We start from the raw sequence: 25,462 nt of genomic DNA on the forward strand, positions 1-25,462 counted from the left end.
CTTAGAGTGCCATCAACCAAAAGGTCACCTTGTTGTGCCTGGTGACTTGCACGATCCCAAAACTTGTGTTCTTTTTCGAAGAATTCTACAAATGCAAGAAAAGGAGCAGGGTGTTTGCAATAATAGGTTCATCACATCACAAAACGTCTGGCATATTCTTTGATGTAGCGATAAACCTAGCAGTATCCCTCTTGAATTGGCTTTGGTAGTGAGCGTCAAGGAAATTTTGTGACGTGATCTACATTTTTATGAGCCAATATATAGATATTCTGTATTTCTTTTTCCCTTCAGTCAAAGAATGTTATATCATGTACCATTTCCCACAGTAAACATTTGTACAAGTGTCAACCAGATATGATGTCACATATGGGTCAATGAAGGGATCTTGCAGACAAAGGGAAATTCACGGTTGCAGCTGTTGTCATTCCATGAACGTAAAGCTGGTGGGGAAAAAAACAAAACAAAAAAACAGATCACTTGATTAAAAAATGATGTTTAGTTTAGTTTGTTATAAGACAGATTTTGCTAAACACACCAAGAAGGAAAAGTAATGGAATGATGGAAATCACAGGATGGATAGCTGTGTTACTGATATGCTAATGATGGAAACTAAATGTTCACATCTCAGTTTCCTCAGTATCAAGTATGAGCACCATATGCAAAAGTCCCCACACTTACACGTCTTGGCTGCTTTCAATTACATTAGTAATGGTTGTCTATGGATTGTTCTGTCGCGCTGAATGCATTTCTGCAAATCATCAAGATCCGCTGCTGGCAGCTCCTTTTGCATTTGCCAAACAATCACATCCCAGATGTGTATGATGGGAGACAAGTCTGGAGATGCTGCAGGCAATGGGAGAACATTTAGGCCATGCGGGCTAATCACACTAGCACGAGAAAAATGCGGCTTGGCATTGTTGTGTTGAAAAATGTCTCCTCTGACACTTTGGAGAAATGTCCATGATCCGTTCCATGTATCGCTGAGCTGTTAGTGTACATGAAATGAAGACTAGATGGACCTGGCTACCATACATTATGCCACCTTACACCATAATCTCAGGACAAGGACCGGTCTGACCTTCCCTCATGAAGAACTCTTCATGGCTTCACCGACGTGTTCTCCAGACCAATCTATGAGGTCAATGGACCTCCTGTACCTTGACGTATGACTCATAGTCCAAGGTTGTGCAAACATTGCAGCCGTTTTCAACACAACAACGCCAGGCTGCATAGTGCTGGTGCTACCATAATCAGCCTGGACCTCCTCAACTTGCTACCATGTCCTGCAGTATCTCCAGAGAGATGGACTGGTCTGGTCACATGTTCCACCACCAGCAGCCATTTTTTGGACTGGAGAGCTGTGCAGTCCGGGGGTAAAACTATACTAAGGAGAGCAGGAGGAGAACCTGCCGTACCTTTGTAGCACGTCCCCAAAATCATGTCCCAACAACAATAATGACACATGAGTTTGAACATATTTGGGCAAGTAACATTCACGGATAACTAATATGCAGACACCTATATTTGTCATCTTGCTTATTAGTGGTCCATACATTTGAATGTTGTAACTTTTTAAAGGGATTTTCAGGTTTTGGAAAAATTCTGTAGCCCCAACTGCTGTTTGTTAAAAAACCAAAACGCTATTTGCTCAACCTCCCTGGGTCCAATTGCTATCAATAATTGCGCACAGTGGCTCTGCCAGGGTTAACATTACGGCCGCTCAAAGCCACTGGGCTCAGTGTTTGGCTGCAGCACTGTTGATGTGACATCAACACTCCAGACAACTACAGACACCGGAACCAGCGGCAGGGACTCGGCACTGGACCTGGGGAGGGTGAGTAAAGAAAACGTTATTTTTTTGTTAAACAAATTGCAGCCGGGAAACAGAGGTTTTCCAAAACTAGGAAGCCACTTTAAGTTAAATGACCTATATATGGGCTCTCTTACACCACCATATTTTCAATTTCAAGTGTGATTGGGCAAATGGGGCCGTGCTCATGTCAGATCTTTTCCTTGGACCAGTCTGGTCTGAGGAAAAAAAAATCACTGCATGCCCGAGTTTGATCTGATATTCGAATCACACTTGGCTATGCTAGCCAATGAGTATGTGGGGAAACATCGGACTGGACTCGGATGACATCTGAGTGCAGTCCAATTTGCACTCACTGAAACCATGGAGAAGATGGAGAAATTTTGTTCTTCATCTTCTCCTCAGTGTTCTCCGATTCTCTAATCCTGAGAGTATCGGATCGCGCTATGCTGACACTCTGATCAAACTCTGATCACAGTATCATTATTATAAGTGACCCCATTCTCTTGGATTACATAATCTACAGTTGTATAACCCTGGCCCCAGATATGGAAATAAATGTTTTTTTCTCCAGAAACATTGCCCCTCTTGTTATTAGTGTTTGGTATTGCAACTCAGAATCTTTTAGAAGGCAATACCGGACCGGAATTGTATCGCACCTGCTGCACCCAGTAAACTAAGTGATACATCATTGGAATTGGGATCTCTGTCCCTACATCATACTGCTCTTGGATTCCGTAGCAAAAAACTGATGAAATATTCCTTTTAATTTGAGCAATATACCTCAAAATGAGCAATTAAATTCCATGATGTTATGATCTGATCATTACCGTCCTTCCCTCCTGTAGACACCAACATACCACAAGCCTGGCTATGACAAATTAATATCGCCCTCTTAATAGAGCTTGCACGAACGAGGAAACAAAAAATGGACATCATTCCAGGAATTTGACGGGAGGTATGCAAATGAGTAACCTTTAGATGAAATATGCTAATAGGGAAGTGTCATACATCCACCCCCAGAGGCAGATTGCACTGGCGCAGACACATAATGTCACCCTCTACAATAACAGGCCTACGGAGCTGACGGCTGCATTGTTATGGAATATCACCCAGCCGGCAGATAAGAATATATTGCTGTCGTCTAGCACAATGGGAAGGCATCCTTCCTCTGCCCAGCGGGGAAAGGGTTATTAAACGCTCGCGGCAGGGGGATTGCTGTAGGTGTGCATCGATTACACATGTGCAGACGGCATGACCCGCTATTAGGTTGACGAGAGACATTTTCTGCATTAAGATTTATCGACGGTAAACTAAGACAGATGTTCCTTTCCTGGGGGTGAACAACATGTAAATCACTTATATTTTAAGGCCTGTAGCACCGCCGCTAGACAAGACGTTGATTTTTTTTTACTCAGAAGTCATGAAAATTAACTAGAAATTACAGCTCATTAAAGGCCACGTCTACCAGTAGATAACTTCATAAATGGGTTTGATAAAAAATCTCCTTTCATGTTTTAGAGTTTTCCTTCTGAAAATTCCCCAAGTTAATTTTTTTCTACTGACCACTTTAGCGAGCCACATCTTTCCCACAGCTTCTCCATACCCTGTTTCCCGGCCCCTTTAGATGCTTGGCCTCTGCCTGACCCTAGCGTAACACCGGTGGTGGACACTGATAGAAGAAGGCCTGAGTGCAAGATCAAATATGGGCCTTCTTTTGTCCAATAGCTCATGAAAATACCAAATTCTACCAGCTTTGGAGGTGATAGTGGATCCACTAACCTCTTGGGCCCCTGTACAGGTTGCACCAATAATATGTCCACCCTGCGTTACTCCAAAGTTACCAACTTTTCACTCATAGCATGCAGGAAAGTAAGCCAATACACAAATTTTGTCTGTAGTCACATTCATTTTCATAAACTGGTTTCCCGCCTTTCCTAACCCCAGTTCCTGGTTTACTACCACAACGAGTGAAGAAATTTCTGGGAAAACCTGTCTTCTGAAACATTTGCCGACTTCGTCAAGATTTAGTTTTGGCTCCGAGAAAGGAGCCTCCATCTTGGAGAATTGGTAAGTATTCATGCTCCCTTGAAGGTTTGGAGAACTCTTGGCTTGCACCTTTGAGATTAAGATTTTAACTCAGGAGACTTGGATTTTTCCTCTTTAAATGGAAGCCTCTTTGAAGTTTTGGCAGAGTTGGCAAGAATGTCCTATACAGACCAATGTGTTTCTATAGCAACAGACTACAAATAAACCCTGTGTAGTCTGATCATGCGGTAATTCTCCCTCCTGTTTGTCCCCTACGTCCTGATAACATCTAATTACTAATTATCCGATCACTACGTTTGGTACAGATGGAAGGAAACATTACTGTAAGCTAAGACTACACAGTTAGGACTCACCATGAACCGCATGAATTTACGACTCACAACACAATAAATATTCAAAGCATGCTGGGAAAATTGTACCACATAGAATATCAACCACATAAGTAGAAACAACACCTCAAAATAATTAAGATCCCTAAATGGATTGAGAAGCCAGACGTGACCCCTAAATTAATCCAGATCCCAGACAAGATCCAAAATAAATTCAGACCTCAACTCCAAAAATTGTATTAGACCTTAGACCCAAAAATAAATTGAGACTCAGACAAAACTTGTGTGTCAGGTAAATGCACCATAAAGGGCTTGATGTGGCACAAGTTTATGATAGGTTAGTATGGTTAGGTTGTCTATTTTTCCACTTTTGATAGAGGGCTACCTTAGGAATAAATTGATCACAAAACATCCCATTGTTAGAACCCTCAGCTATCAGCTGTTGCTGCGCCCCCATGTAAGGGCAATGGGGTACTCGGTATCGGGTCCTACAGTTCCTTCAGCGAGGATGTCACGGTGGCCCGACCCGGACCGTGGCCCTATGAGGGGTGCCCAAATAAAAGGCAGAGTTCGTAGATAACGGTTGCATTAGCTATCATAGGGGTCCTCACTCTTGTTACTTCTTTCTCTCTGTCCCCCAGACAATGGCCTGAGGCTATTTTATAGGGACCCTAGTGTCACCCCTCCTCCATGTTGCCACCTTGTCTGCTTAGGTGTTTAGGTCTGACAGCCAACTTGGAATTGACTGCCCTGCCGGTCTCTGAAGAAAAGCATAGTCTATTACTCCCTCGGTGCTCCGGCCACCGGATCTGCGCTTCAGATGGAGGCAGCCTGCTTCTAGCTGGTCTCCCACTGATGTTTTACTCCTGTTGCTATGACTTCTGTGCTCACTCACTACGACACACTTCCCTTCGTGTCCTTTCCTAGGATGCTGCCGCAGGGGTTGCAGGCGCAGCTCCGTGTCCTTCTTTCCTCCTCAGACCACAGTCTGGATCTGACTGGAGATCACTCCAGCCAGCTCAGCCTGGAGACCTTTCTGCCTCAGTCTCCAGCCAGGAACTCTCCTCTCCTCGTTCTGCCTAACTTCCTATCCAACTACCTGTTTTACCCTAATGTGAGGAGTGGCCTAATAGATAGAACCTTTTACTCCCCCTGGTGGCTGGAGTGTGAAATGTATGTGTGGCTGTGATACCTGGCAAGGTGAACTCCTTTGGTGCCATCAGACGTAACATCACTCCCCCTGGTGGGAGAGCAACATTACTGCAATGACCAGGACTCTGGGGCACTGCACTGTAATATGTGGAAAAAATGAGGAATCCTAGAATGATAGAATGATAGTTGGAAGGGACCTCCAGGGTCATCTGGTCCAACACCCTGCTCAAAGCAGGATTCACTAAACCATCTCAGACAGATGTCTATCCAGCCTCTGTTTGAAGACTTCCATTGAAGGAGAACTCACCACCTCTCGTGGCAGCCTGTTCCACACATTCCAAACATCCACCTGATGAAGACGGATCCTCCGTAGTTTAACCCTATCGCTCGTCTCGCTCCTAAGACCAGTTTTCATTGTCTCATTGTTCCACACATTGATCACCCTCGCTCTCAAAAAGCTTTCGCTAATATCTAATTTGTATCTTCTCCCTTGTAGTTACATCCTATTGCTTCTCGTGTTTCCATGTGCAAATGAGAATAAGGATGGTCCCTCTATAATGTGACATCCCCTACTGATCCCCGCTACACTGTGTCCAACTGCAGCACCCCCACTGGATAAAGCTTTACACTTTTTCTCTGTACATAAATGGGCTGTTTATGTGCGGATAAGAGAGTAACATGAACCAGGTCTTTTCCGAGGACGGTAACACATCTGGACGACAGCTGTAGCCATTGTTGGGGACTATAGGGAGAGGAGAGACCTGAGTAGTCCAGTGGGGTAGTGGGGGGCGTCTGGCTTCCTTCAATGGAAGCCTTCAAACAGAGGCTGGACAGACATCTGTCTGAGATGGTTTAGTGAATCCTGCTTTGAGCAGGGGGTTGGACACAACAGCCCTGGAGACCCCTTCCAACTCTACCATTCTATGAACTATAGGACATTGGGCAATGGAGCAGCAGACACTGTGGACAGACTTGGCAACTCCTCTAGTACGCTTCCAATTTTTTCTTGGAAATTCCAGGAGAGTTGGCAAGAATAAGCAACACTCTGGTACTATTGAAACTAACCCCCTACTGATAAATAATTTAGGACATTCATATTTGTTGATTGCAACCCAGAGATTGAATACCTCTATACCAGTTATGTACCAGTATTTATGTTGAAAAGCAAAAATTAATGAAACTTCTCCCAGCACATCGCACTTACCACTGTAGTATCTGTACCATATCTGCACACAGTCCTCGTCTTCTGTGGAACTGTTGGTGGCATCATCTGGTTGATTTCCATCCCAGTAACTGTAGTCATGTGCCGTGCCATCCGTCCACTCAAACTCACCTTCCTTTATATAAAAATACAATGATATAAACGCAAAGCATGAATGAGAAAATTGAGTATTGATGGGATTTTTTCTGTTTTTTTTTTCTTACATGGATCCTCTAAAAATAATCAGATCATATTGATTTTTTGGTGGCCTCAAACATCTGCAGGCAAACCTGGCGCCAAATTATCAATTTGTTTGCAGTGCCAACATAGATTATTATTATTAGACATTTTTATAGTGCCATTTATACCATGGTGCTTTACATGTGAAAGGGGCAAATCTAGACAAGCACAATAAACGAGCAAAACAAGGCACACACAAGTACAGGAGGAGAGGACCCTGCTTGCGAGGGCTCACAGTCTACAGGGGATGGGTGAGGATACACTAGGAGAGGGTAGAGCTGGTCATGTGGCAGTTCAGTAGACTGAGGATCACTGCAGGTTATAGGCTTGTCGGAAGAGGTAGGTCTTCAGGTTCCTTTTGAAGGTTTTCGTGGTAGGCGAGAGTCTGATGTGTTGGGGTAGAGAGTTCCAGAGTATGGGGGAAGCACGGGAGAAATTTTGTATGCGATTGCGGGAAGAAAAGAGAGGGGAGTAGAGAAGGAGATTGGAGGATCGGAGGTTGCGTGTAGGTAAGGACCGGGAGACGAGGTCACAGTTGTATGGAGGGGACAGGTTGTGGATGGCTTTGTATGTCATAGGGTTTTGAACTGGAGCCTCTGGACAATAGATTAAATTAAAGGGAAGGGGTCTTCATGAAATGACCTATGTTTAAATGGGTTCTTATAGTAAATTTATTATGAACTTTTATCTTTTGTATACAAAACTTCTGAGCTTCTAATCTGAGTCATTGTTTAAAGAAGATGGAATAGAGGAGCCGTGTCAAACTTCATTTGTGAATGGTGGGTTCTCTGTATCCATTCTATGCAAAGGTGTTACCGTTCATTGTATTCATGTATGTGATGATAACGAGACTGCTGAAAAGTCTTCTGTAAAGATCAAATAGTGTGGATCACTAGTATAAAGGCTCTCATACTAATAATGATAAATTCAGCTGAATGCAGCGATATTGGCGCTACCAGCCAACAGTGTAACGTGTATGGGGCTTATTGACTCTCCATACAATCAAATTCAAGGAAGAGTGAGCCGATATAATTCTCTTTTTTTATTGACTCTCCTCTTATGATGTTTGGAGAGAGAAGGATTCGGCTTGTTGAATTTCAAGGACTGTTAATTTTGTTTGGAGAACAAGTAAGCCTTTATCAGAGGAGTCTGACAGCGGCTCTCTCATAGAGATCACAGGAATGCTCGGGACATTATACGAGGAAGAGGCCAAGGTTAGGGAGCATTATACCAGGAAGGGGCCCAGGATGGAGGACATTATACCAGGAAGGGGCTAAGGAGGAGGAAGATTTTACCAGGAAGGGTCCAAGGACATTATTACAGGATGGGGGACATTATTACATGGGGATGAGGGGCAATCACGTATGTCTTGATATGATCTAGAATGCTAAGAGGGCACATGCATCAGACCAACATGCAGCTGGGCGCCAAGGTCCAAATTTTGCATCGGACTTTAGTTACGTCACTGGACATAAAAGTCCTATCAGTGGAGTCCAGTATGAATAATGGTTATATGAACTTGTCATACTAAAGTAGTTTTCTGTATCTCACATTCATTTCAATAGTAGGGTTACCCTTACACTAATTTATGGGCTATCCAGACTGCCTGACTTTTATGACTTGTCTGTAAGTTACGGTGCCATATTACCAATTCCTTTTGATGAACTGTGAATATTCCAAACAAAATTAAGATTACCAGTCTAATATGATCCATACCTGCCTTCTGTCACTTAATCCTAACCATATATCAGTGGGTACTCCGGGGACTTGGCTGTTCACGAGATCAAATACAAAAATGTTTTCCTCCCAGCTGTAGAGAAAAAAAAGACTGTCAGGTAGGGATATATCATGGTATAAGCCTCCATTGCTGACGCTTCATTTCATAATTGTGGCACTAATTGGTATAAAGAAAGCCAACCAATGAGTAGATATAAGTGTCCAGAATGAGTCACTTAAAAATTTGGTGTATTTTAAGGGCTGATGCAAAGGTCTGAGAACGGACTGCAATACAAGGACTGGCCGCGGGTCTCCTGATCAAAACATGAGCCTTGTAGAATTATGTGACGCTTTCACGGTAAGGTCGGGAGTCCCGCGGCCAGTCCGTGCATTGTGGTCTGTGGTCGGACTATGTTGCATTGACGTCTGTATGAGCCGTAAGACTGTTTAGTCTAAAGCCTGTTAGACACATTAGATGGCTGTCAGCAGAACAATCATTTCGAACAATAGTTTGATCATTCGGTCCCCACTTTGATGCCCAGGAGTTCTCGTTCGGCCGAGTGCTCCTGTCTTCTCTTTGGGAGAATCATCGTTAAGACTTGTCTGGCGGTGGCTTGTTTCTGGAATAGCAAAGCGGTCGGCAGTCCAAAATCGGGCATGCTCGATCGCCATCTCACTGACAATCCTAGGGCTACCGCACACATTAGACTATCAGTTGAACTTGATAACATTGGTGGGTTCGGCCAACATTACTTAATGACCTGAGGTTAATAATGCGTACAAATTAGACAAGATTAGGAAATTTGCCACATTGTAAAACTTTTTTACATACTAATTTTCGACCACATTCTGATATATCACAGAGTTTCATCTACAGTCCTGGCTATCACTGGAAACAGTCAGCAAGCATGGTGTTGAAAACATAATATAAAAAGACAGTTAGGGATTGTGAATTTTATACAGATTATGATAAAGATTCGGTGCCAAAATGTGTGTCAAGTCAGAAAACAGTCCGCAGTCTGTGCATGTGAGTAGGGTTTTCGGCAAACACATTTTCATTTCACATGCAAGTGGAAATTCTAGTACAGAATCTTTTAGGCTATGTGCACACATTCAGGTTTTTTCGCGGTTAAAAACTCATTAAAAACGCATACATTATGCATCCTATCATTTAGAATGCATTCTGCATGTTTTGTGCACATGATGCATTTTTTTTCCGCGAAAAAGAACGCATTGCAGTAAAAAAAAGCAGCATGTTCATTAATTTTGCGGATTTTCTGCGTTTTTCCCACTATTCCATGCATTTGGGAAAAACGCACCAAAAACTCGTCAAACGCGAAAAAAAAACGCATCTGGATTGCTGGCAGAAATGTCCGGTTTTTGTCAGGAAAATTTCTGCAAGAAATCCTGACATGTGCACATACCCTTATACCATTGCAAAATAAATTGCTTACAACATATGTAATAATGCAGCGGGTGGTGTAATCCCAAATAGAATACTGTATATAGTGAACACGTGTGGGATAAAATATAACTTTTACTCAATATTTTAAAGCAGACTAACAAAGTGGAAAGTGCATACCAATAAACAAACATACACATAGATGTGTGGGTTGCGCTATCAAAACCACTTATATAGTGTTAATTACTGCTGGATCTACTTATGCTGAATATGCTGAATAAGATGCATGCACAGTCTCAGGTGGACTGAATACGGTGCAATATCAGCACTTCTTTAAGAGAATTATCTACTCAAGGGTGCAACATGTATGGTTATACGATTGTATTGCACTGAGAGTTATAATCCTGTAGTGGTGTTATAGGTATCTGTACTTTAGGGGTGAGGACAACCGTTTCTCTACACCTAATATATTAAGGACAGGTTCCTGCAGTAGGGTTTGCGCATATATATCCTAATATAGTGGTTTGAAAACATGCTGGTAAACTGATAGTTTTTGTCCAGCAGTAATTAACACTATATAAGTGGTTTTGATAGCGCAACCCACGCATCTATCTGTATGTTTGTTTATTGGTATGCACTTTGCACTTTTTGTTAGTCTGCTTTTAAATATTGAGTAAAATTTATATTTTATCCCACACGTGTTCACATTACAACATATGTAGCAGACTATTTGTTTTGGGTAGATTGGAGAAAATCTAAGTTTAGGCCCATTAATAGTCCCATTGAATGACTAAGAGGCTAATTCTAATGCAAATCCTGGTTTTAAATCCAGTGTCAGGAGTCCATTGGTCAACCTTGAATTTTTCCTGGCAAAGTACACAGTGAATGTGGATTACTATACAACATCGAGTATAAAAATTCCATGGGGCTGAGGCTGGCCAGTGTTACTTACCCATTCCAGCTCAGGCAGCAGGATACCAACCTGAGTATTCAGGTAGTAAATGTCATGCCTGTACTTAGAGTTGGATTATCTCTAATATTCACTCTCCTACACAGAATCTCAGCACAGCTCTAATTATTGAGTCAACTTTGCTACATTTTTAGACTGTCTGCTACTCCATTATGCCTATTCTGCTACATCACTTTATCAAATCTGCTACTCTATTGTGCCAACTCTGTTACATTGCTGAGTCAACTCTCCTACATCGAGTCAACACTACTATTTTGTTATGCCAACCCTACTACATCCGTAGATCAACTCTGCAGCATCATGGTGACTGCTCTGCTCCATCGTAGATTACTACTCTGCTACATTAGTTATCATAGTTCCAGATCTGGCATATCTGACACTGAGATTATAACATCACTAACCTGCCGCATCAGCGCCACCTGTCCGTGCTGCTCATACGGATAAAGGGATTTGAAGCATCATGAGCACGAGGTGGGACATAAAAGCCAGTACAGTCAGTATATGAAGAGATTTCATCTCTGAAGCCCTGAAAAATTGTGAATGCAGCTCTGGAGCATATTCTTACTCTAGCAATACAATATATTTACAAAGTTTCTTATTGCATAAAGAATATAGTTGTATAGACGGTGATTGGGATCAAAGACAGAAATATCCTAGTAGGGAAAGCCCCACGCAAAGCTGATACCGTATTTTATACCTATTGCACGGCTTGTCAAAGTCCAGCAAGGAACAAGGCATAACATAATGTATCAGCTTGTCTGGAATATTCCTTTAAATTCCGCTCATATAATTCTAGAACATTATCTAGAATTCTGCTACGACTTTGGCAGGTAGGATGTCTTTTTATAATGCGCATTGTTTACTTGTCGGAAGCCGACGGTAATAAGCGTCCCTCATATTTTGGCTCCTGTGGTGAAGTAGATATATACAATACCTGTGGATAGAAACTAATTTGGCAGTAGTCCTGCCGAGAGAGAACTCGGCACAGTAAAAGTCTGCTTCCGCCCACGTTTTATTTATCGGGAAGAATCTGTAGCAGTTCCCGCTAAACTCGGTCCAAAACAGAGGACAGGCGTATGGCTGCGTGACATCTGGGAACCCTGCGACTAAAAAAGAGAAAGTGAATATATCGACCACCTCATCATTACAGGACAGTTGAGAATACATAGTCTGTCTGCTTTAATACAGTTCTGTCAATGACATTTTTACTTTTTGTTAATTCTGAGGGATCAGAAAATGGTTTTACTTTAACGATTCTGAAATGGTTGGAACAGTCTTTGGAGATTGGTGGTCCAATGTGCCCAAAAGTTCATCTACCCTAAGGGCATACGATTTGCATTGGTGGTGTTAAGCCGTTAACGGCGATAAAGGGGCAGAATGGCGTACTGGGACCCGCACCTGTCCCTGCCACTATAATGGGGCCCTGACTTTCCCTTATCTCAGGGGTACCTATGATGGTAAGGAGGCCTGAGCCGCCAGCATATCCCTGTCTCCTGTGCAGGCCCTATCAATGGCCCCCTCACCCCCCAAAGGAGGTGGGCTGCACAGTGTATAAATACAACAATAAACAGGGTATACAGACAAGGTAACTAAAAGTCTCAAACTCACCAAATGCTCACACAACCACAGAGGTAACACATAGAAGGAAAGAGCAGGAAAAAAACTAGGAAGGAAGACAGGTTTAACATGCAACCAAAACAGCAGACACCAATCTCTGTAAATAAATCTCCAAGCTCCTAATACACCACGCTCCTTCAACCTCCAAGCCAGGCAGCTGAACTGATCACTGACAATAGCTGAAGTCAAGGCTGGGTCTATATAGAGGAGGCGATTACAAAATCACCTTCAGCTGAGAGACCCAGCTCACAGCAACTCAGCAACAAGATTAACTCCTGCACTGCTGAGACAAAGCAGCCAGATCAGAATACAGGAGAAGAGCTTCTGTTCACTTTGTGTGAACGAGGCCCAGAGCGCTGCGGTTCTCTGGAACCTCTGTCGCGGTAGCCCCATGACAGGTGGCTCACAAGCATTGTCACTGCCTCTATCCATAGGTATCGCCAAAGTAAATGGATTTATCAGCCACATCATTTAACAATGAAATTGGTTGCACTTGTGATATAGGAGGTAAATAATGTCTACACTGTGTTGTGCATTGACATTTCCAATGTCTTCCTTCTTTTAGATGGGATATGTATGAAAAGTTGGGAGAACTTTTGGGAGGGTTTGAAAACTTCGACATGATGATCATCTTTTTTAATTGCATGATAAAAGGTGTTAATCCTTTGTAAAATGGCTTCTACTACGGGACATTGTCAGTGGTAATCATGAGACGTTGAAGTTGACTTGGACCAATGTTGGATTAACAGCAGAACATATTGCTGGAGAAGAAATAATAGAGAGTAAATGTTGATGTCAAATTCCCTAAATACTGTATGCTGCTGAGCAGATCTGGTGATCTCCATAGCCTTAAACATTGGCATTTTGTGTTGCTTTTTCAATTAAGTAAACACACAATTGGATAATTTTACATTGACTTTCTAATTAAATTTGTTATTGCTACTAAATATACACCCCTGCGGTGACTGTGGGTTTTCTTGACTCCAGGATCATCTACTGCGCAACGTTACCTGACCAGCACCTGGATGTGTGATGTTTGTGACCAGGACATACAGTGGCTTCCGAAATGCTCTTGGCATTTTTCATGTTTTGCTACCTCACAACCTGGAATTTCACAGGTTTTTTTTTGGATTTGCATCAGTTTGTGGAAAGAACATACCTACAATGGTGAACATTTGGTTTTCTTTTCAAATAGGACAAAATAATTGAAAACTCCAGTGTGCAAAGCTATTCACCCCCCTAAAGTCAGTACTTTGTAGAGCCTCCTTTTGCAACAATTACAGCTGCCAGTACCTTTGGATAAGTCCCTATGAGATTTCCACATCTTGCCATCTTGCCACTGTGATTTTTGAACATTCCTAAAGACAAAGCTGCTCCAGCTCCTTCAAGGTAAATTGTTGTTCACTAGCGGAAACCATCTTCAATTCTGATTAAAGTGAACCTGTCAGCAGTTTTGGCCGATATAAGGTACCGCCTTCACCTTTCAGGGCTTAAGTACAGCATTCTATAATGCTGTATATAAGCCCCAACCAGACCTGAAAGAACTGAAAAATAACTTATTATACTCACCTGCGTGGGCAGTCCGGTCCAATGGGTGTCTCTGGTCTTGGTCTGGCGCTTCCCATCTTCTTATGATCGCCGCCCCTACTGCTTGCTTCTTGTGGATGATGCGACCCTGCATCATCCACACAGTCTCCCCACCATCGTGCTCCTGCCCAGGAGCACTTCTCTGTCCTGTTGAGGGCAGAGCAAAGTACTGCAGTGCGCAGGCGCCGGGGATCTTTGACCTTTTCCGGCGCCTGCGCACTGCAGTACTTTGCTCTGCTCTGAACAGGACAGGTAGGTAAATTTATGTTCCTATCAAAATAAAAACTTTAAATGCTTACTAGCACACCTGTTAGAGAACTTTGTTTTAGATAATGTTTATATTGCTTTCTTACTTTTTTATATTAATTTATGTATTTATTAATTTTTATAGCATGTGTAGCTTTGTCTTGTCGTCGTGGGAAGCACCAGTTATAAAGAGCCAGCACTGTGGCACCGGAGCTTGGCAGCCACCGGTTCAAAGCCAGTGCTGATCGCATTCTTAATCTTAACTAATGTTCTATATTCTACAGAGCAATGGAAGTGCAAGCAGATCGATCAGTCCAAAAATAATATTTTGCTTTTACGGCAGGGAAGATCTCTTGAATTAGAAAATTCAAGGGGTATTCCAGTTTTAGTAAGTGATCTCTTGGCTCTTGGGCCACCGAGTTGTAGAGTTGAACAAAGCAGAAGACGGCTGGGAATATCCCTGTTCAAAGGAGAAATTTTGAAGGCAAATACATTCTCAGGATCATGGGTGACCAGAGGTCAATGTTCCAGTAACTATTCAGTCATGACATATTGTAGGAATATGCTATCTGATACTGACATGGATTGGACAACATGGAGGCTCAGTGGTTAGCACTGGTGCTTTGCCATTCTGGGTTCAAGTCTCACCATGGAAACATCTGCAAGGAGTTTGTATGTTCTCCCCATGTTTACGTAGATTTCCTTCCAGTTGTCCGGTTTCCTCCCACACTACATAGACATACTGATAGGGAATCTAGATTGTGAGCCCCAATGGGGACAGTGATCTGTAAAGTTCCAGAAGATGTTAAGGATTTTAACCCCAGCAAACACATGCCATATATGTTGGGCGCGCTCGCACCAACTTCATGCCATACAATGAATGCTTATAGCCTAGGTGCTATTGATCTTGTAGGACATACTTGTTTTAGCAGCACTGAAAAAAGTAGGTCAAGAAGACTTGTTTACTCCCTAAATTTACTTAATTGGCTTTATAAATAGGTGAGAGTGAGATTGAGGAAACATGACATCATGTCATCTGCACAACTGCCAATATTCCTTATTGAAATGGTGACAAGATTGGGAAGGGCCCAAATCCTCAAATCTTTGCCAAGAAAGTTCCAAGCAAAACTTCTAAACACTTCTAAAGTCTACTGGTTAATGAGCACCCATTTCCATATGTATTATTTTTTTTCATTATGCTCTGCCTCTATGCCGCCATTACAGGTCCTTCTCAAAAAATTAGCATATAGTGTTAAATTTCATTATTTACCATAATGTAATGATTACAATTAAACTTTCATATAGTATAGATTCATTATCCACCAACTGAAATTTGTCAGGTCTTTTATTCTTTTAATACTGATGATTTTGGCATACAACTCCTGATAACCCAAAAAACCTGTCTCAATAAATTAGCATATTTCACCCATCCAATCAAATAAAAGTGTTTTTTAATAACAAACAAAAAAACCAACAAATAATAATGTTCAGTTATGCACTCAATACTTGGTCGGGAATCCTTTGGCAGAAATGACTGCTTCAATGCGGCGTGGCATGGAGGCAATCAGCCTGTGACACTGCTGAGATGTTATGGAGGCCCAGGATGCTTCAATAGCGGCCTTAAGCTCATCCAGAGTGTTGGGTCTTGCGTCTCTCAACTTTCTCTTCACAATATCCCACAGATTCTCTATGGGGTTCAGGTCAGGAGAGTTGGCAGGCCAATTGAGCACAGTAATACCATGGTCAGTAAACCATTTACCAGTGGTTTTGGCACTGTGAGCAGGTGCCAGGTCGTGCTGAAAAATGAAATCTTCATCTCCATAAAGCATTTCAGCCGATGGAAGCATGAAGTGCTCCAAAATCTCCTGATAGCTAGCTGCATTGACCCTGCCCTTGATGAAACAGAGTGGACCAACACCAGCAGCTGACATGGCACCCCACACCATCACTGACTGTGGGTACTTGACACTGGACTTCAGGCATTTTGGCATTTCCTTCTCCCCAGTCTTCCTCCAGACTCTGGCACCTTGATTTCCGAATGACATGCAAAATTTGCTTTCATCAGAAAAAAGTACTTGGGACCACTTAGCAACAGTCCAGTGCTGCTTCTCTGTAGCCCAGGTCAGGCGCCTCTGCCGCTGTTTATGGTTCAAAAGTGGCTTTACCTGGGGAATGCGGCACCTGTAGCCCATTTCCTGCACACGCCTGTGCACGGTGGCTCTGGATGTTTCCACACCAGACTCAGTCCACTGCTTCCTCAGGTTCCCCAAGGTCTGGAATCGGTCCTTCTCCACAATCTTCCTCAGGGTCCGGTCTCCTCTTCTCGTTGTACAGCGTTTTCTGCCACATTGTTTCCTTCCAACAGACTTACCATTGAGGTGCCTTGATACAGCACTCTGGGAACAGCCTATTTGTTGAGGAATTTCTTTCTGGGTCTTACCCTCTTGCTTGAGGGTGTCAATGATGGCCTTCTTGACATCTGTCAGGTCGCTAGTCTTACCCATGATGGGGGTTTTGAGTAATGAACCAGGCAGGGAGTTTATAAAAGCCTCAGGTATCTTTTGCATGTGTTTAGAGTTAATTAGTTGATTCAGAAGATTAGGGTAATAGGTCGTTTAGAGAACCTTTTCTTGATATGCTAATTTATTGAGACAGGTTTTTTGGGTTATCAGGAGTTGTATGCCAAAATCATCAGTATTAAAACAATAAAAGACCTGACAAATTTCAGTTGGTGGATAATGAATCTATAATATATGAAAGTTTAATTGTAATCATTACATTATGGTAAATAATGAAATTTAACACTATATGCTAATTTTTTAAGAAGGACCTGTATATTCCACAGCGCTACAGACATTATCATCGCTGTGCGCATTGGGGTCCACAATCTAAATTTCCTCTGAGTTTGTCTTGCGAGAAGTACCCCGGTAAGGTGGATTGTATTGGCAGAAAGTGATGTTATTGCTTTATGTCCCATCATGTCTCAGGCAGTCCTGTAACTACTGATGCACTTGGTTCACATTTGCGTTGTGCAGTCCGTCTAGCGCATACGCTAACGGACTGCGTTAATGCAATGCCTAAAAAGGGATCGCGTTTAGCCTGATCTGCGTTAGCGAGAACGGACCCAAGAACGCTGCAGACAGCGTTCGAGGTCCATCAGAAAATAACGGAACATCGCTAACGCATGCCAAAAATGGCATGCGCTAGGGATGCGTTACATACATTGCGGTCAATGGGTGCGCTAACGGATCCGTTACATTGCGTTAGTGGCGCTATGTAACGGATTCCGTCAGCGGACACCCACTAACGCAATGTGAACCCTAAGAAAATATGTGCTGCTGTGCAAAGACTGCTCTTATGATCTCACTGCGATATGTAAAGCTGGTCATATTCTAGCCATGTAGACTATTCTACAGACTACGAGTGATGTCGATTGAAGTCAATTGACTATGCTGAATTTTTTTGGTTCTTGCTATGTTGTTGGCGTTCCTAAAAAGCACTTATGTGAGCTACAGAGAGTGCTCGGTGCGGGGCGGTTTGGGTCTACACTTTGTTTATTCTATGCTATTTGACTTCGTTAGTAGAAGCGCAGGCCCGGTCACAGAACTAGGCAGCAGTAGTGAGCCCACTGTGCATGATGCACCATTTAAAAGATGCTTGGTTCATCATTTACTTTTCCAATCTGTCAAATGTGTCGACAAGATGGTCAAAACACTAGATGTCAATATCCTAATTAAAGTCAAAGTCCACCTTCAGAGGACTTTAAAAACTATTGGCCCCTATAAAAGGGCCAACTTTGACCATTAAACGACCACCATCAGCTATAGATGGGCTGATCAGCAGTCGTTTCCTGGCTTGTTTTGAGAGACAGACCAACATTTTATGTGCTGTATGCATAAGGGTACTTTCACACTAGCGTTTTTTTTAATACATCGCAATGCGTCGTTTAGGGGAAAAAACGCATCCTGCAAAGTTGTTTGCAGGATGCGTTTTTGCCCCATAGCGTAACATTACCAACGCATTGCGACGTATTGACACACGTCGCAACCGTCGTGCGACGGTTGCGCCGTGTTGTGGCGGACCGCCGGGAGCAAAAAACGTTACATGTAACGTTTTTTGCTCCAGACGGACGGCTTTTTCCGACCGCGCATGCGCGGCCGGAACTCCGCCCCCATCTCCCCGCACCTCACAATGGGGCAGCGAATGCACCGGAGAAATGCATCCGCTGCACCCGTTGTGCGGCGCTAACAACGCTAGCGTCGGAATCTCGACGCTAGTGTGAAAGTAGCCTAACTATAGTCTATGCACAATCGCATTGTCGACAGCACATCACTTGCTTATACTGATAATTTTTAAGCAGGTTTAAAAATTATCACACCTAACAGACTAATTTCTCTAGTAATTATTGGCCTGTTATGATGAGCCAATAATTGGAAAAGAGCATTATTTACTTGGATAAAAGGGTCATATATTGAGCAATTGCATTTCCTACTTTACGAGAAAAACAGATTTTAATGATGTATCACTTAGTTTACTAAGTGCAGCAGTTGACACTGAGTTTATAGATGTAGCAGAGCTCAGAAGCTGCCCCTGCGAACACCACAGCTTTCTTTGATCATTGGCTATTGATTGAGCTGCTTCTCAGAGGAGGGGGCATGGTCAGACCATGGCTCACCTGCACTGTAGTCCAGGCAGTGATAAACTCCTGGTGATAAAACATTCATTGTATTGAGACAACAGCATACATTCTAATAAGTGACACATCACTGAAATCAGTGTCTCAGACCCAATATCATGCTGTCCTTAGATTACATAGCAAAAACCTGGTTGCAGATACCCCTTAAGTGACAGTAGTGTAAATCACACACTAAATATGGCGTCCTCTTCACTTTTGTTTTTATTTTTTTAAAGGGGAACTAGTGCCATCAGTTGGGTCTCTCTTTTCATATCTATCAGGTTTTTTGGCTACCACTTCATTGTTATGGCTATAATAATCTCACCTCTGTTAGACTTTTTTAATTTTCTTTTTTTTTATATAGATTTACTTTGTATATGCCTATAAAATTAATTTTTTGTGTGTATTAGTTATAAGAAGACGTATGATCGACTTTCAGTAAGAATTGCATGTATATCAGTTTATAGCCTTTCGCCCTTTACCTATTTGTAGGTGGCTCCCCTTTCTTAAATAGTTAAAATTACAGAATAGCAAAATAGTTGCTTAATATAATGATTACGATACATATCACAGCAATATTTCTATGTATTATGGTTAAAGGGTTATTTCCAAAATACCATAATACTTTGCTTATTACGGACTGCTGGGACCCCCCAGCAATCTTGAGAACGGGGTTAGTCCCAGCGGTCAGTAAGTTAGCCTATTCATTATCCTATAGATAGGGGATAACTTGATATTTTGGGAATAATATAATTTACACTGATAAAACTAATTTTTGTAGCCTTGTGGAAATAGCTTAATAAAATCTTCCTATATAGAAAAGTAATTGGCATTTAACAGAAATGAAATAAACTGAAAGGACGCAATAACGCAACCTCAAAGGGCTCTTAAATCAAATGTTCCAAGTCCTTGTTAATAATACGTGATGCAATCTTACAATATCACCCAAATATTTAGTGCCCAGAAAAGAGAAAATGAAGAGCACTCACCTTGACTAAGTTGAATCTCCGTCTGGGGGAAAGCGTGTGCTGTTAATATAATTAATACAAGAACTGAGAACATGTCGAATTGTAAGGAAGAAGCCAGACAGTGTCTCATTTTCAGATTTTAAGACGGTTTCGACGAGATGTCAGACTTGGAAGTCTTTGCTGGGTGAAGTCTCCTACAGCAGATGTAGTCCTCACGCAGAACACACCCCTAGGAACTGTCAACCACTGGTGTGTTAAGAGGCACAGAGGTCTCCAGCTCCTGAACAGTAAAAACATCACATCTCCACTGGGTCCATGGGTTCGTTTAGAAGAATCGACCCTTTGACCTAAGCCAATTGCGAAGAGGAATTTCAATGTAACACAATCACTGAAGTTTTAAATTGGTGCAAACCCCTCAGTGACTTGCATGAAAAGTTTGCTAAGCTTGGAATTAAAAGGATCCCTGGTATTTATTTAGCCATACCTCGGTTGGTACCTTTTTTACTGGTGTAAATTAAAGCATTGGCAGTATTATTTATTTTACATGGTGCCATTAATTTCCATAGCACTTTACAGATATTGTCATCACATAGGGACTCAAAATCAAAATTCCCTATGAGTATGGAGGAAACTCACCAAGCGTAGGGAGAACAAACTCCTTGCAGATGTTATCCCTGGAGGTATTTGAACCTCGGACCCCAGCGTAATACTATGCTAACCACCATTCTACACAGTGTACAGTTCTCCATACTGATAAGGTTTTATGTGCGTATGATACGCATAACCGATCATCATGGCAAAACACCCAACCCTATCACATAAGCGTTTTGATGTTTTCGGGATCACCAAGTTTCACTACACTACTTCAGTTTAAAAAACACAAATTCACAAATGAAGCAAAGGGCCGAAACATGTTCTTTCTGTATAGCACATATAAAGAAACCTAAAAAGATCCAGATTTACTTCTCTCATAAACCTTTTAAACATCAGGCATGGATGCAACTGCCTCCTCTACACAAACTATATCTATAACTCTAGTTATAAGTATCTGAAATCTAGCTATCATATGTCATAACCACAATTCACTCCTGATTGAAGAAGCAGGATCTGGACACCAGAAGAAAACCATTACGTAAATGTTCCTCTTTATTCCAATGTTGATTACTGAAATATCTTACTCAGAAGTCATGGATTGTCTAGAGCAGCCTTTTATCTAGATTTCACAATATCGTGCATGCTTGGTAATCTGATGAGTTAACTTGTAGGTCCTTCAATTGGTGTGTTTCCTAAAGATTATGTTCCCCACGTATGAGTGTACAGTCATTGTATGCATTATGTACCAATAAACCCCAGGTATACTGAGGTACGAAGAGGCTGCTCACACTGCTGCCCACCCTGTATATCTGACCTAATACTAAAGATACCAGAAATGTTGAGGTTAATGGCTGCTCACACTGCTGTCCACCCTGTCTATCTGACCTAATACTGAAGATACCAGAAATGTTGAGGTAAGAAGAGGCTGCTCACACTGCTGTCCACCCTGTCTATCTGACCTAATACTGAAGATACCAGAAATGTTGAGGTAAGAAGAGGCTGCTCATACTGCTGTCCACCCTGTCTATCTGACCTAATACTGAAGATACCAGAAATGTTGAGGTAAGAGGCTGCTCACACTGCTGTCCACCCTGTCTATCTGACCTAATACTGAAGATACCAGAAATGTTGAGGTAAGAGGCTGCTCACACTGCTGTCCACCCTGTCTATCTGACCTAATACTGGAGATACCAGAAATGTTGAGGTAAGAAGAGGCTGCTCACATTGCTGTCCACCCTATCTATCTGACCTAATACTGGAGATACCAGAAATGTTGAGGTAAGAAGAGGCTGCTCACATTGCTGTCCACCCTGTCTATCTGACCTAATACTGGAGATACCAGAAATGTTGAGGTAAGAAGAGGCTGCTCACACTGCTGTCCACCCTGTCTATCTGACCTAATACTGGAGATACCAGAAATGTTGAGGTAAGAAGAGGCTGCTCACACTGCTGTCTACTCTGTCAATCTGATTTAATACTGTAGACACCATGAGTGCTGAAGTAAGTAGAGGCTGCTCACACTACTGTCCACCCTGTCTTTCTGATCTAATACTGGAGATAAGAGACCTGCTGAGGTAAGAAGATGTTGTTCTTTGTCTTTCTGATCTAACATTCAAGTTTCCAGGAGTGTTGATTTAAGAAGAGGCTGCACACACTGCTGAGTACCATGTCTTGCTGATCTAACTCTGGAAATACAAGGGATGTTGAGGTAAAAAGAGGCGGCTCACACTGCAGTTAATCCTGTATTTCTGATCTTTGTGAGTGCTGAGTTAAGAGGAAGCTGTTCACACTGCTGTCCACCCTATTTTCCCTACCTAGTACTGGAGATACCAGGAGTGCTGAGGTAAGAAATGTCTGCTGACACTGCTGTCAACCATGTCTATATGATGTTATTCTATAATACTAAGTACTGAGGTAACATGAGGCCACTGACACTGCTATCCATTTTGTCTGTCTGATCTAATACTAGAGATACTAGGGGTGCTGAGGAAAGAAGAGGCTGCTCACACTGCTGTCTACCCTGTCTGTCTAATCGAATACTGGAGATATCAAGAATGCAGAGGTAAGAAGAAGCTGCTCACACTGCTAACCACCATACCTATCTAATCAATTACTGGACATATAAGGGGTGCTGAGGTAAGAAGAAGCTGCTCACACTGCTATCCATTCTATCCATCTGATCTATTACTGGAGATACCAGGGGTACTTGGGTAAGAAGAGAAGACAGTGATTGTTTGTAATAGATAGGAAATTTAAGAAATAAGTGTTTAATTCCTCTGCAGCACTGCCATCCATGCCTTAGCATTTCTAAAAGGGGTAAAGGGGTAACTTCACAAACAATATTTATCACCTGTACACAGAATAGGTGATAAATATATGAATGTTAGAGGTATTGTATCCCAGCTGTGAATGGAGTGGTAGTGAGCATTGGAGTTGAAAAACACGATTTTCAGCACCCTGATCCACTGTCAGGTTGGTAGTCAGAGCCCTGTAAACCTCTGCCTACCTGCTGGCATCTTCTGCTATTAAGTAGGCTCAGAGCATCATGCCACAATATTCACATTGCACCATGCCTACTGACAATGCGTGAACACGGTTCCATTCACTTCAATGGAAAGCAAAGCAGTAGTTCACATTCATGACCACTGCTTTATTCACAATTATTGGTCTAAGACAGTACTAATGTTCATGCAGGACCACGCCTCTATTTACAGCTATGAGTTTATAGAAGCAGTAGTCGCATGTGTGATCATTTCATTATTCCACTATCTACTTTTTTTTGGGTCTATGGGAGCATAATGCTCATGTAAGACCACCACCCCTTTCACGGTCTATGAAACCTATAGTCACAGAACCGTAGAATGTTAGAGTTGGAAGGGACCTCCAGGGTCATCGTGTCCAACACCCTGCTCAATGCAGGATTTACTAAGCCATCTCAGACAGATGGCTATCCAGTCTCTGTTTGAAGACTTCCATTGAAGGAGAACTCACCACCTCCCGTGGCAGCCTGTTCCACTCTTTGATCACCCTGTCAAAAATGTTGTTCTAATATCTAATCTGTATCTTTTCCCTTTCAGTTTCATTCCATTGCTTCTCGTGTTTCCATGTGCAAATGAGAATAATGATGACCCCTCTACATTGTGACATCCCTTCAGATATTTGTAGACACCTATTAAGTCTCCTCTTAGCCTTCTTTTTTGCAAGCTAAACATTCGCAGATCCTTTAACTGTTCCTCGTAGGACATATTTTACAGTCCGCTTGCCATCCTGGTTGCTACAGTTTTTCAGTGTCTTTTTTAAAATGTGGTGCCCAGAACTGGACACAGTATTCCAGATGAGGCCTGACAAAGGAGGAGTAGAGGAGTTAATTACTTCATATGATCTAGACTTTATGCTTCTCGTAATACATTCTAGAACTGTTTGCCTTTTTTGCTGCTGCATCACTCTGTTGACTCATGTGCAGTCTGTGATCTATTAGTATACCCAAGTCTTTTTCACACGTGCTGTTGCTTAGTTCTATTCCTCCCGTTCTGTAGATGTAATGTTTGTTTTCCTTGCTCAGATGTAGAATCTTGCATTTCTCCCTGTTAAATACCATTCTATTAGTCACTGGCCTTTGTGAATTCTTTAGTATTAGCTATATCTGGCTTTGCATTGTCTGCACATTTGATTAGTTTACTTTTTAGTCATGTATGTACATTTTCTTAGACCTATAGAAGAGAATAGAGCGGTGGTCATACATACACACTACAACTCCCATATACCCATTCAAGTGAATGTAGTGTTGGCCATGCATGGGCACTACTTCTCTGCTTACAAGGGAGTTTTTTGTTTTTCACAATCTAGTAACATACAATATAATATATGTAAAAGCAAAGTCCCAATAATCACTGTGATATCAGCTACGCCAGTTGCCAGACCTATATTTAATGTTCACACGTCATATATCTGAACTTGTTTCAGTGAATTTATTTGCATGTTTTATGCACAGGATGTAAACCAGGACCACGTGTCATGTAAGGGCTGACATTTTCCAGCACTTCAGACTATGCAGCACTGGCCAGCTAATGAACACCATATGGAGAACTGCTAAGAAGGCTACCAGGTGGCATGTAGCAAGATATCAACATAAAGATGTTCTACATGGGGTTTTATGTGCACAACACTAATACAAATTTCAACACTTTTCTATATTTACAAGTCATATGTACAGATGTGTCTTTCCTTACCTTTCAGCCCAACTCATCAATAGATAAGTGGCATGAGACTACCAGCTTTAAAAACCCCCATAATTTTGCAAATATCCTGTCGGGAGCTGTTTAAGCCATATTTGTAGCCACCGATGTAGATGGCATGAACCACTGAGCCCAATGAGTGGCTTCTATGGTCACCGGCACTGTAGTTGTGACGTCAATGCTTATTTCTTAAAGCACTACTCCAGCATTTTACTTTACCCCTGGAGTGGTGCCACTAATCCCATAATCCAGTAAGATCCCTGTCCCTAATCTTATACTTACCAGCCGTCAACGTCCTCTGTTATTGACGCCACTCTGGTCATCTTCTGCAATTTGTTACCTGCCGGATCGCTCTAGTATTTGCAGGTCAATCCAAAAGTCACAACGCACTGTAAGTCTATGAGAAAATGAGCAAAGCCACTCCCTCAAGATGGCTGGACCTTCATTGTAAGTACATCATTGTAAATAAGCTCCTGTACTTTGCATCTCCCCCACCTCATTGTAGATTGTAAGCTCTCACGAGCAGGGTCGTCTTATTGTATTGTTAACGTTGTTTCTTATGACTTGCGTTTGAAACTGTTAAACTGTAAAGCGCTGCGGAATATGTTGGCGCTATATAAAGATAATAATTATTATTATTAAAGCCAGCATGAGTCTCTCATAGACTTAAA

General features: G+C 42.1%; 1 protein-coding gene across 1 annotated transcript; it reads right to left on the reverse strand.

Moving 5' to 3' along the window:
• Positions 1–256: 256 nt before the first annotated feature.
• Positions 257–20,146, reverse strand: CLEC19A (C-type lectin domain containing 19A). The gene is made up of 5 exons (XM_069734121.1): positions 19,984–20,146; positions 11,804–11,975; positions 8,498–8,591; positions 6,545–6,677; positions 257–440 (listed from the first exon to the last, which is right to left on the reverse strand). The coding sequence occupies exons 1-5, from the start codon at positions 20,090–20,092 to the stop codon at positions 361–363; spliced, it is 588 nt and encodes a 195-aa protein (XP_069590222.1). The 5' UTR covers positions 20,093–20,146; the 3' UTR covers positions 257–360.
• Positions 20,147–25,462: the final 5,316 nt, after the last annotated feature.

Source organism: Ranitomeya imitator, chromosome 7, assembly GCF_032444005.1.
Source record: "Ranitomeya imitator isolate aRanImi1 chromosome 7, aRanImi1.pri, whole genome shotgun sequence".
NCBI classification, from domain to species: Eukaryota; Metazoa; Chordata; class Amphibia; order Anura; family Dendrobatidae; genus Ranitomeya; species Ranitomeya imitator.